The sequence below is a fragment of the Bombus bifarius genome, unplaced genomic scaffold (genome assembly GCF_011952205.1).
Source record: "Bombus bifarius isolate JDL3187 unplaced genomic scaffold, Bbif_JDL3187 scf7180000007970, whole genome shotgun sequence".
Lineage (NCBI taxonomy): Eukaryota > Metazoa > Arthropoda > Insecta > Hymenoptera > Apidae > Bombus > Bombus bifarius.
Window position 1 is genome coordinate 504,052 of NW_022884356.1, and position 14,494 is coordinate 518,545.

At 36.9% G+C, this 14,494-nt stretch overlaps 1 protein-coding gene across 4 annotated transcripts in view; it reads right to left on the minus strand.

The window, feature by feature from the left end:
* LOC117211252 overlaps positions 1-14,494 on the minus strand; it is a 94,217-nt gene that overhangs the window by 12,057 nt on the left and 67,666 nt on the right. Inside the window, exon 1 of one of the 4 annotated variants that reach the window (XM_033454982.1) lies at positions 8,520-8,562. The exons of the other annotated variants lie outside the window; for them this stretch is intronic. Within the exon in view, the coding sequence (XP_033310873.1) occupies positions 8,520-8,547 (28 nt within the window). The 5' untranslated portion in view covers positions 8,548-8,562. Of the gene's footprint in view, positions 1-8,519; positions 8,563-14,494 lie in introns of those variants that run through there. 4 annotated transcript variants of the gene reach the window in all.

The following is a 14,494-nucleotide window of genomic DNA, read 5'->3' on the forward strand; positions in this document are numbered from 1 at the left end:
TTTACGCTGTTTTTCTGTTTTTCGTGTATTTTTTTCACGCACAGTTTCATCGGAACAGCCACAACAAAAACCGCATTCACTTTCGATATTACAAGAACACGTTCCGCCATATTATCCCAATAGTATTTAAAAAATAAAACGAGAAAAAAGAGCACGACGCAACAGGTTGAAAAATTCAACGGATGGAAAAAAGCTCGGACGCGAAATTTTGGCGAATTTTCTATCCGACGTGCACGAACACGCAAGCATCTGGAAACGAATCGGTAACACGGAAGCGAGGAATGCACGAAAAGAATGTCACCCTTCACTTTCTCCGAATCACTGATTTCACACAACACACCCTAGATTCGGCGAATACGAGAGCGAGGACAAATCGACAGGCAAAATACTCTGTCTGGAGCTCCCTCTAATCGATCACCTCCCTTTCGTTATTACTTCAACAAGTCATACATAGATATCGCATTATCAATGACAGACCGATCGCCATGGAGATTTGCGTCACTGTTTTAAATTTAACTCTTTGCGGTCGGCATATTTTTTTGGTGGCATTATCAATTAGTTAAAGCAATAAATATTTATAATTTGCAGGCAAATTTTAAATGCCACCATTGTAGTGACATCTTATCGCAAAAAGGCTGATTTTTATATCGTCGTTATTTACTGTTGTTAAAATGACGGCAGAATTAGCGCCGTTTATATATTGTTATGTTATGTATGAATAAAACCTCGCGTAATAGAAAATGCTTCATTTATATCGAGGGGAAAAATAATTGCACAACAGTTTTCTGAAACTATTATGTAATGTACAAAAGAGTATTATGATGGCTATTCCACGCGCTTATTGCGACATCACGCGGAATGTCGTTTCTGCGAGCGATTCGTCCCTATACTAATCTTGACCCTATCTACTTGTCTATGTACACTGTGTACACTACATATATATCGATGCTACGCAGATACGCTAACCCTTTAACCTAACATCTTTAGGTCCGATCAAACTATCAAACCGATCCTCCGAACGGTCTTCGCATTTCTTGCCCGTCGAAGCCGGCCTGTGCCGTAACTTTGCGAATCTCGCTTGGAACGCGGTGAAGCACGTCGAGTTGTACGCGGCGCAATATTCAGGCGGCCTCGAATTTCACGTAGTAGGGAACATTAACGACCGTAAGCTTACTTTGTTGCCCGCAGCCTGCCGCGCGCCATAAAGCCACATCAATACACGGCAATCACGCTAAGAGCAGATGTTATCCCCACCACCGCCACCCTACCACTTTTCTAGACTCGAGCCAGAGATCGGTCGGTAAAGTGGTGGGGACGGATCGGCTCGTGTCGCCGATACTCGGCTATCACACAAGCCTCCTTGTGTATCCACTACGATTCAGGATCGTGTCAGTAAACGCGTGCTTCCTATACGATTGTTGTTTATTTTATCCTTCTTTATCGATGACGATCGATTTGATCGATCGTGTCATTTTATATATCGAAAATGATACACTTAAATAAAGAATGAATTCTATTATGTGTTCTAATATTACCATCGTATTGATCAAGATCGATATCTAATTCCAATTGAAGAAGATAACTATTAAATGATTAAATGAAATCGACTGATATTAAATACATTCGCATTCGACGTATAACAATAGTTGTATTAGTCAAATCTTGCTGAAAATCTCATCTTAGTATAAAATACTGTTCACCTTACTCGTGTCAGGAAAGTGCAAATCCAATAATAGGCACGACTGAATGTATCACAATCGATCAATTTACGTTAGCAATAAATATAACCACAAATAGGTTTAACTACCCTTCCACGTCACGATTATCAATAAGTATAGCAGGACGATTTAATGAGTCTCTCATGGGAGGTGCACCAACGAGAGCTACGGCCCTGACACGTGCCTCGTGCCACGTACGACAATATGCACGTATACGCCGACTGTGTGTTAGTTCTGACAGCCTCTCGTTGGTGGGAGAGATGTGATATCGGTAGTGGGGAGAGAATCGAGTGTGTATTGATAGAGGGTGAGGACAGCCGTAGCTTCGGTGTAGGTAGACGCGTGACGTCACGCGTTCCACCAGCTGGTTAGGAGACGCGCCACTCTCCTTGTTGCCATGCCCGTGTTTTTGCTGTGATAACACGAGAAGAGGGGAAGGGGCCCGTGTGTACTTGCGGGACCTATGAACTTTTGAAGCACGAAGCAGCGTCATTCGAAGGTGCAAGTGTATACTGAAACTTTGCGTTTATCCAAGAATCTTTACTCATTATTTTAAATTACCGATGGATTATTAACTGAATAAGAGTCTTTATAATTAAGAATATATCTGACATTCTTCTAAATTGATTTGTCAAACTTCAATTTGATCGATTATCGATTGGTAGCTTCTTGTAAACGAGACGTATCTATAATTAAGTGCACTCAAGCCGATTAAAGCGCTTCTGTTGCGTTTAATTAATACGTGACTCGCTGTTCGATCTTTATGTATCCCAGTAGATTATCATATTATTCGACACGACAATATTGAAGACCAGAATTTGTCTTAATTTTAACTATGGACGGAGAAAATGTTTGTCACTATTGAGATTACTCCGGGCATAATCATTCTCTATTTCTAGCTGAGCGTCCTCGCGGATGCGTCAGAGAAACCCATCTGGTTCGCTTATTCTCGATCACGATTATTCCAATCTCGAGAGTCGCACTTTTCGGGTATTATTCATCATCCTTGACAATTTTCTTCCCATCATTCCTTGTAGTGATACCATATACTGTATCTTACGACGATATTCGAATTATTCGTTCATTAAATACATACGTAAAATCACTATATTAAAGATATAGACATTGAAATCTAACTTAACAAATAACGCTTGAAATTGTCGCACAACTTGCAGGCCCTTACGCGAGCCCCTCGTAACCTGAGGAAATAGAAAACACCTGGTAGATATCCGATTCCGACGCTCTTCGTTGCAGATGAGGGCCGTTTTCGATCAGCGTAAATTGATTTAGTCGCCTCCATGAAAACAATGCTTCCTAATCTTTCGTTGATTCTTGACTTGACAAAATAAGTTCACGCGATTACCATGTAAAAATTTTAGGTTATATGTTTCGAGCTGGTATATATTTTTATGTTACGTGTATGATGGAAATTTCAATACGGTTAATATAAATATTACGAAATTGTAGTAGAAATTTTTATAATACTTATATTACATATATTAAATCATATAACATAGAGACAGATATCTATGAAAATTATTTGCTCGTATGTAATGTGTTAATAAATAAATTTACGTTCCCATTTCGAATTGTGAAATTTTGTGATACGTGAGTGTAAGATACAAATAAAATTCTTGATAAAACGATTTTCAGAAAAAGAATGACCTGTTTTAATGTGAAACGCTTGGAAGACACACACGACATTAATGACGTTAACGCGCGTAGGATTTCCCTGAAGGCGCGTATCGCGTATATAAGCGTGACGTAATGCAGACATTAATAATTATTGTGGCATAATGATTGTGACGCGCGTGACCGCCACCAACGGCAGTGGTATTTATGCCCACGCCGATGGAAAGTAACGCGTGCCTAAGGGAATTCATAAAATCGAGCAAAGCGACACAGCAGCCGATCTCTGAATGCCTACACTTTTGGATTCCTTTGAATTTCTACCATTGTGAGCGATGCTTAGCATTCTAAAGATGTCACATAGTTCGGTGATCCCCGAGACTCGGAATCATCAATAGCTCAAGTATGTTACTTGTTTCTTCGTTCGTATGCATCTGCGGCTTTAAGCCGAATATATACACCACAAATATAGCTTTGCAAACTATTGACATGTTTGAGATGTTATCGTATAAAAAGGAAACCATACAGCGCCCTCTAGTTATTATAATGAAGTATTTTCAAAGAAATTGTACAAAGAAATATTTGTAGTAAATTAGTCTTCTTCAAAACCTAACCTAAATTAAATTCTAATTCATCGTTTTAATCGAGCTCCTGACGATGCATATATGTTGAAAATCTTAGTGGTGTAAGTATAAGAATATCTATTATTCCTGGTTTACAACTCCTTAAAAGGTACTACCCTTTTAGTTGATAAACAATCAAGATGTTATCTATGTTTTTCTTATACACAAAGGATATAGATTAAGCTTTTTGTAGTAATAAAATATAAAAAATATCAGGCAACTGACTTATACAATGATTGTACAATATTCATAGTTTCAAAATAACGATCACCACGTCTTAGTAACTAGCATCTTTTTATTCTTGTCAAAAACTATCATACATTATAAAAAAGGGTGACAAATTGATAACGAAGTTCAGGTAGTGTATTATATGATTGGTTAACTGACAGAAATTACGCGCGACAATGATTGTGTGTGGACCAGCGGCTCGCGGAAGGTCAGTGACAGAAAAACGAGATCACAGTTTCTGGGGGCGAAGCCCAGTCATCGCCCTCCCGAAATTTCGATTGGCGTCGCGCCCGCAGCGCCACCTGGGCGCTAGTCCGCTACTCGTCTCGGCTCGAAACTCATTCCAGAAGTGAACGAACGCGGATGCGCGTACGCACGGTTCCTCTATTATACATTTCCATCGTAAAGGTGCGTTTAGGTACCGGCTATTAACCCCTTTTTACAGGCCAATGCGATTACAAGCGATTCGAATAAAAGGAAAAATCTCACATACGTTTTCGCTAATTCGTTAAAACACCGTTACCACAATATAAATAAGCTCCTTTTTTTCCGAGTAGTATAACATATAGCGGCTACAAAAAGCATTGACACGCCATAGTATATTTCTTATATCATTCGCATACTAATTAATTACATTCAAATATATTAAACTTTATATCATTTAATAATATATACTTTCATACGACTACGAAAAAATATTATAAAAGCGAAATGTAGAATCTGATATGTAGCAATACTTCTTCTAGTCATTATACGATAGAGAGAACGATAATGACTTCAAGTTCATAAAAATCCACGTTACAAGCGGATAGAAATCGAGAAGTAAACGTTAATTATACCTAAAGTTCACGGAAAGATTAAGTTGCCATTACACCCTTTAATAAGCTTTGTCACGCACCAAGCTGCGAAAGCCACAACCTACGGCGATATCTGACCAGTATACACTTGAAAACGAAACATTCTTGCTATGAATACTTTGTACAGGACGCTATTAAAAAACGAATTGATGGTATAATACTTACCGAGAGAACAGTGAAAAATGTTTAATTAATGGTAATTATGTTGATTCTTCCAATATTATATCAAGTTTTATATTTCCCATATTTTTCACTTAAGACAATATTTAGATCAAACTGTCGATACGAAATAGATAAAGGTTAAGTCCTCAACTACCTGCCTTGAATCCTCTCGATTTCTTTTTATAGCGTCACTTAAAGACTGTAATCGATTCATTGCTGATAAATTTACTACAAAAAGTCTAAACAAAACTTGACATAACAAAACTGTACATTGATTAGACATCTTTCTTTTTACTTCTCTCAGTGAGTACTGTCGGTTCACAAAGTCTGGCTCCATATTTTATAACACTTTGTATATCGACGACTATTCAATATGAAATTCGTACTTTCTTCTGAAACATATACTTTTATCTTTTCTGTTTCCCAATTAAAATTAACCTATACATATAATAAGTCTCCATATTTATATGATACGTGTATTGTTGAACGAAGATGCGGTTCAATTTACACACAAGACCGATAAGTGAGGCGGCACGCGTTCAACGTCTTATTGAATCGAATTCAAGCTGCGCGGTGCGTGACTGTCGGCCACCGATTACGCGCACATGTCGGTCCGACCTAAACGCACCTTAATAACACATTCACCGCTCCGCTATTTTCGTCCACGGATTCACCATAGAATGAGATCAGTGCGCTAAATTTACTACGGATCCCTCTCTTTGCGCGCTGGAATGTTATCCTCCCTCTCCCCCCTCCCTTTCTCTCTCTCTCTCTCTCTCTCTCTCTCTCTTTCTCTGTGCTATGCTCGCTGGATGTTGCGCGGCTTTCATAGACTCGTTTTAAATCGCTGTAACCGTCCTCACTGCCGTGGAAACCAACCCATCAGGGCTGTATCCAGTATAGCATATGTATAGTATATGTAGTATACCATCACCCTTCAGTTCGTAAAAGGAACTTTATGAGAAGGATCCTTTTTCATCGTGTATCGTTTCCGACGTGTTTGAAGATAAATTGTAATTTTAACTCATATTTGCAAGCATATATGTATACACGAAACGACTGGTTCATAGCGTATTATGTATATCGCGTGCAACGAGTTATGGGAAACGCGTTTGCTTGCCAACAACGTATTTATTAGCGGATCGCGCTGTCTAGTGACATTTCGATGATACAATTGATCGAACTGATTTCACAATTCGCGATGATCTTCGCGAAAACTCGTATGTTACATAAAACAGTTTTAAATTTCAGTAACATTATAATGTGACACGACATGACTGTCACTATTATGTTGGTCAAATTTGGGACCAGTTTGAAAATGTATATAGAAGTTACGAAACATTTGTTACATCACGTATGTAGTTAAAAATCCCTATACAATACCAAGAGCCATTTTAAACATATATGTAACAGTTATTAAAGATGATTCCACTGAATATTAAAGTTTATTAATATAACGAGTAATTTTGATTGTTTAAATATATACACCAAATATCTTGTAATTTCTGTATACATTTTTAGACTTATCTTAATTTTTAGCGACAGAACCATAATTGTGTCTCATTATAACGCTACCAAAATGTTTAAATATTCATAACTTGCCGCCATATTAAATTTTAAGTTCATTACCGACTTTATCGACTATGCACTGGTAAATGTCTAAACGCCGAAAAGCATGGATGGCTTTAAACGAAGGCGTCTAAAAATGAGAAGCAACTTCCTCGGGGGAAAAAAGTCTGTATATACACGCGTATGTGTTTACTAGTTGCCTGAAAAAGATGCTCGTCCGCGGTGCGTTAAATACGCGCACGTGCGGGTCTAACGAATTCAGTGTGCGTGCGGTTAAGTGTGTATCGCCAGTGCGTTTGCATGGATAAGGCTCGGTAACTGCGCTTACAAAAACAAGACAGGGTCTACGACACGTTCCATCCAAGACACGAGACCTAAGAAGAAAGACACGTATAGGGTTATTTTTACTCTTTTCCACTAAGAACAGACGAGAGCTACCGGTTGGTTATTTTTCAAGAGGAGAATTTATATTATCGACTGACTGCTTAGACGAGCATGACTGAATCGCTAACTATTTACATGGAATTCACGTTGAAAAGTGCTACATGATATGACGAAACGCAACGTAGAGAGTATAGGGACTTTTTCGAAGATCATAAAAGAGGTTATATGTACTATATGTATGTACATGTGAGAAGCGTGCCTTGAGTAATCGAATTGGCCGGTAAAAAGAAATAAAGCTTCCTCTTTTTCTCGTGCGCGTCTGTTTTGTAGCAGGCTGTGTACGTGCGCCTCGTTCTATTATACGTTTCGTTTGTGTACGTGAGTTCGAAATAACTGGACGGATTGTATGTTGCAACCGCATCGTGTTCAAATAACAAAGGAAGAAACGCGCGAGAAAGTGCGTACCTTTTTTTACAACGATAGAAAGAAAAATAACCATCGAAGTATAAAACGTTCAATCGCCGCCATGTTTCTTTTTCGCGCTTTTTCTTTTCGTAAAGAGTATACACCTAGAGATGGTGTATCTATCTGAAAAATATTTCGACGGGATTCAATGAATCGAAAAATCGCGTGAAATATTCTGTTAAAAAAGGGGGAAAGAAAAGTTAGGAATAATATTCCGAGAAAATTGTTTGAACCTTGATAAAATGGTTAGTTGCAAACGATCGTTTCGGTTGATCCGTTGCATTTTGAAGGCCTCTCGCAAATATACCTTCGTCGAATGTAATTTCCTGCGAATTCGATTGCGAATTAACCGATATTGCTTTTCGACTGTAACTTACGGTCGCGGATGCACATTCGAAGAATCGATTAATCTTCGCGAATGTTTCATAGCAGTGAATTCTACCGTGTTTTAACGACGACCACTCTTTTGTTTAATTAAAATGATTAAAAATATACAATAAAAAATCAATAAGAATAAAAATATAAAATCAAATAAAAAACAATTAACTTGGCGTAACGAAGAAAACATTTGATTGCAATCGCCAAGATGATCAGTTCAAATCTTCATTAAATCAAACATTGCTTTTTTAGAATTATTTTAATAAATTTTGTGATGTTAAGATATTAAATTAGCTGCTTGTAATTTACAGAATAATGTTAGAATAGGGGTGTATATAATTTCTTCGTAGAATGGGTTCAGGGAATAAAATGTTCTTTGCAACAATCGTGCGGAGTACCGGGAAGCCAGTCGATGGTGGAACCGTGCCAACTAATCCACTCCTTGACGATTTTATTCAAAGGGGTTAGAAACAATGACGGCAAAACGTTTCACGCAATCGCGATACCTTTACCAACCAGTTGTTTTTTCGTCATTCCACCTGATTACAACCATTATTCACGTAGATGATTGAATTCCTAAACAGAAAATTGTTGCTTCTCATTATTCCCTAATTTAAATTTGTATTTTTAATTACTACTAATTTAAGAATTTCTACCTCTTATTACTACTAACTTAGATTTTCCAAAGAATTCATGATTTAAAAAAGTTAAATAATTTAGAAATATTCATTTTAAATTTAAATTAAGATCAATCAGAGGATAATTATTCGTGTCATACCTACTGTAGGTAATGTTCCTTTCTCACATCATTAACTGAAATGTGCCAACCATTTACCAAAAATATACAATAAAAGCAAGATTAAAAAATCAAACTAACCATACCTTTAAATCAATATGGCGTATAGAATATCGATTCAACAACGATTACTCGTGTCATCTGCATTTTATGTAATTTTATGTAAACACTACATAATATGTTTTGTCTTAAATTAGAATCATAGTAGCGACATATGAAAATAGGGGGCGACAAAGATCCGCGGAGGGAATTTCGGCGTTGTTATCTTTGGCAAGAGTCGCGGAAGTGCACGTTTCGCCTCGCGTTACGACAATTATGGTTAATTGGATTATTTTTCACGCGACCCTGGGAAGCTTTGCCCGATGTTCGAACTTGGTTGCCACTCAAAGAGATTCAGTACCGAGAAAACCCGATGCTGACATAAAAAAGGGAAAACGTCACCTCAATTTTATATACTATTAGTAAGAAGTTCACCTAACCTCACCAACGTCCGTTGACGGACCAACGAACTTCTAACATCGTAGAAAACATTCGTTTCAATTTTCAACGTTACAAGAGGAGATTCGTAAAAATGGAATTAACTTTAAGGAGACAGCTTGTACACACATAAATACAAGTCGTATCATGTTTTAGGCGTACATTATTACTTGCAAGTATGTAATAAGGCTGGAATCAAAGTTTCTAATAATAGGCTTTGTATAAATAAATATACGTAATGTACTTTCATCTTCTTTACTATAGAATACTCTTATATTTATATTAAGTAGCTATCAATGATAATAGGTGCAGTTGCTTATTTCCTATTAGGAAAGTTATGGCGTTATATTATATTGGTTTAATAAATAAAAAGCGGATATATATATATACATATTATTATGTCACATATGTAGGCCTCAAGTGCTAACTTAAGAAAAGACTCAAAAAAATTCCTCCACTTATAGACCTATCTTAATCTTATTTTTATATTCTAATCTTATACATCTGTTAACGTTTCTAGGTTTGCACGTTGTCATACACATTCTTTATTTTTATACCCTACTTTGTATAGCATATCTTATAAATAACACATATTTGCTTATGAACTGATTATGTTTCATGTGTTCAATAAAAAAAGGTACTTATATGCAATTAGGTACTATGATTATGTATACGTCTAATAGATAACAAATCACGCGATAATCTCGCGTCGAGTGATTTTCAGCGTGACAGTAGTGAAGCTACGTTGATACTGGCTAGCGTCCAGCTTCGTAACAATCGCCTTGACGACAACTTTCTAGAATCTCTGACGGGACACAATTAATTTGTATTTCAGAGCGTTACGAATGGTAATAGAGATGCTATTTGGTAAAAGTAACCGAACGGTAAGGGGGGAATCGTGCGCGCGGGCTCCACAGCCTCGCCGCGTCGAGACCCGATCGGTAATCGATAATCTCTTAAGAAATTAGCACGGATTTGTTTTGTTCGTGTTGCGTTGTAAACCGGAGATGGAATACGAGTTAGAATTAAAAGAAACTCTTACTAACTTGTGCCCGTCGAATTCCTGATTAGAACAATCTCCTTCTTCAACCACCCGCCAAATGAGTTTACCTTACCGACAAAATCGTTGAAACTTTTTTTGAAAATAAAATGTTTAAAACACTTCATTCAAACATACAAACTCTAGCTTTAACTAAAATTAAAGTATGTATATAATTTTGAACAAAACATCTTAAATTTTTAGCAAATAATCATAAATTTGACATGATCAGACGATCCTGGAAGAATAAAAAGGAAGAATCGTGGCCTGCGAAAAGAGGAGGGTAGGTATGCAAGTATGTACTAGGTTGAACGATACTTGAAGCGGCCCACTTTCTTTACTTTCACGCTGCCGATGTTCTTCTTTCGACGCGCTCGCTACTCGGCCTTCGTAACTTGACGATGAGAAAGGGCCTATGGCGGACGCGCATACTTGCTGCTGTTGCACACGCACCATGAGTAACCACTACCGCTACACGAAGCTTCTGTGGCAAGCGTGTACGCCCGCCGTTCGCGACATGCAAGAGTAGCATCGAACAATTTCTAACGGGTTTTTCTCCGCATCCGAGAGTCGAAAGAACACGATGAGTTTCTACACACCGTGACAATTTCAACCATTCCTTTGATAACATATAATAGAGGGTTCTAGGATTTAACATCCAAACTTTGTCGATATGTTTTATGGATATAATCAAGTAAGAAATGTTATTACAGATATGAGTTATTTAAAGCTTTATAAAACCGTTATAATAATATATAGCACAAAGAGAACAATAATGAACTTGCGGTTATATGCTACAAGACATTGATCATTAGCTGTCGGTACTTTCAAAATGTTTACCGTTCCTGTCGATACGGAAGTGACAGCGATAAAAAAGTTTATTACCTTATGAACCACATTTTGATTTCATTTCATCTTAATGTATCAATCTAATACTTGTTCGATATATCTACCTTTTTTAAAATTGTCCACACATAAAAGTCTAATGGCGCAAAATTGAAGGCGATATTCGAGGATAAACTACTGCTTTCTTTGTATTTTGTATATCTGTTATAACTTTTTAGTAAAGCTTTAAACGATCCATGTTTATAAATGTTATGTTTACACATTTTGTTTGAATTTTAGATTACAAATCTTTATGCTGTTGGAATGGCATAATATTGTTTTTTCGGGAACAGTCATGTAGCTATTGCATTTGTACTTTGAGTCAAGCAAGTGCAAAGTGCAAAGTTTAAATGCTACAACTGTACGATTGTTTTCGAAAAGCACATAATGTCATGACATTTTATGTTTGATCATGACACATAACACATTTACAATGTTTGTCTGTTAAATCCCGAGACACCCTACATGCAGAAAAGGGGATATTTAATTAGTTGATAATTTTTCCAATGTACCAACAGAGTAAAAGATGGCCGCGGAAAGAAACGGAAATTGTATCGAAACTGATCAAAGTGCACGCTCTGTTTTTACTCACATGAGAAAGACAATCGTCACTTTTTTATCGACCAGGCGATTATTTCGTAACGCGATAGCATTAACGGTCAAAGTGTCACGAGTTCCCAGCTTATGAACGCTTCTGCGCGGTTATAAATATTTTCATCGTTACAATAGTGTCCACGACAATATATAGTTTATGGCATAACTGGTACGACCACCAGTTCAAGCGTCCTATGTCGATGTCTAAGTTACAACCACAGAAAGAAATCGATAACTATCCGGGAAACGTCGCGGGAAAAAGAAGAAATCACCGGTATGCAAACAAAAGAAGCTGTACTCGGTTAAAAAACAATCGCGGCGCCGCTCATTAATCATATACCTACCTAATAAATGTAGGGAGTCGCTAATCGTTATTCAACGTCCTTGTCGAATGCAAAATAAGCTCGGTCGGATGATCAAAAGACGCGATCTGTCTGGTATTACTGTTATCATGAACGATATTTTAATATCACGTAAGAAATTTATCTCTGCATATTCGCGAATACACGAATATTAAGTACACCGTAATAAAAAGAGATTTATGAAATGTCCAGTAGCAAACAAAAATATCACAAATCAGTATATCTCTTGTAAAATCCTGCGTAGATTTGTAACACGATCTTTTATTTAATTTTTTTTCAAAGATATCACTTTTTAACTAATACTACATTAATTCTAGAAATATTATTTTTTTTTCGTTCTATATTGGTTCGAAATCGAGTCTAATATCTTGTATCGATTTTACATACACTCAAATAAACGATATGCTTCGCCAATCTATTGCGTATCTTTTACTATCTATTTTTATTGTAAGCCTGATTAACAGTACTAAATTGCGGTATATTTAAACTTCAGATCCAGAAGCTTTTATTATCTATGAGATACCCTGACGTTGAAACAGGATTTTTGATATCATTAATTGAGCGACCTGGCCATTGTTCTTTGGGTTCTTTTGCAAGTGGTTACATGAGATACCAAGTGGATGCCCTTTCGCAAGTTACTTTGTAATTCAACGCAGATCTGGTATGCGCGATAATACCTTTGTTTAAAGTCTAGATCGTCGTCTCGATGCGCGCACAGAAAGAGAAACGGGGCCTTGCATGTGTGTTCGCTAGTCAAACAGATGCGTCGCGTAGCCCTATGAAAGTGGCTATATGCTCTCGGCCAGGACGTAAATAGTTACGAGCCTCGTGCCGTAGAATTTTAAAGCGGAGTTAACGTCTGCCTCTGATACGTTTCACCCGATATTCGACGCGTGCACCGAATTTCCGCGCCGATTTTTTTCTCTGTTTAGTCGCCCTTTATTATCCGTGATTCGAGTTTCATCCGCTAGTCAAACATATAAATCACCGTTAAGTGCGCAGCGATTCCTTGGATCGATGATTAACTTGTGATCGCAACCTGCGCGCCCTCTACTAACTGAGAAAATTCAAAATGGTGAAAAGATCACGTCGATGTTCCTAACATTGAAAATATGTTGAGTATGCTTTGATCTAAAGCATACTCAAAAAAGTTTTTCTCGAAAAATTGCACTTTTCTGATAACGAATTCATTCGAATAGCTCCTACAGGCTTTTGCAATATTTCATTTCTTGTCTACGTCTTTCGAATAAAATTTGCAAAGACCACGATGAATAATAAGGAGGTTATACCATATTCGGTGAATAAGATACATGAAGTTGAATGCATATTCCACTTACGGTTTAAAATTGTTTGGGTATAGAAGGCTCGACATTGTCTTATTAAAAAATAAAACAGAAACCTGTTTTATGAACGAATTCTCGTGTGTTTCTTCTTAATTGTTTGTAATATCTAAATAAAAATAGTATTCGTTCGAATATTTTATTATTTGAAAGAAATTCATAATAAAGATGCTAGGAATTTTTTCAACAACTCGATTATTCAATTTTGGTCGGAGAAGGTATAATATGCGGTATTAAATCTTGGTGGAATTGCGATTACGATAGTTGGACTATATACCGAACGCTCGATGACCGATACATTATCTAAACGGTAGGTTATGTATGTGAGGCTCTATCTATTGTTGACCGAGTGTGGGATGTCGCGAGGGACCGTCTCGACAAAGTCGTAGATAGTTACGTCGATGCCGTTGTTGAATTTTAAGTCAAGAGAACACGCACGTTCGACCAGATGATACATAACACGTAGAATAATGCAGATTAGCCGCGGCAGAAGGAGGCCACTAACGTAACTTTAATCCGTCTGTTACGCAGTTAAAACGAACGTCTACTCTTTACGTAAACTTTTTCTGTCTACTTAATGTAGCTACAAAAAGCATTTACCACTTATCTTTATTTTCCAATGAAGCGCTTTTTAATAGTTTCTACATTGAGGTTTTAGTATTCATAATATTTGGCATTCATCCTAATCAGAAATTTTTGTAGTTGTATGAAAGCTAGTATACTAGAGTATAGTATAGTATAGTAAAGCTAGTATAGTATAATATACTAAAAATTTAGTATGCTCGAATCGATTAATTATGTAAATGCTATTGGATAAATACAATGGCGTGTCAATATTTCTTACAAATATATTTGAACAATATTTGTATGATATATCTATCTTCGCATTCGTCAACTACAAAGATTTCTTATTCGAGATATCAAATACAACATATATGATTTCAAGAAACATTGCCAAACAATTATCAATTCTACATTATATGAGAAG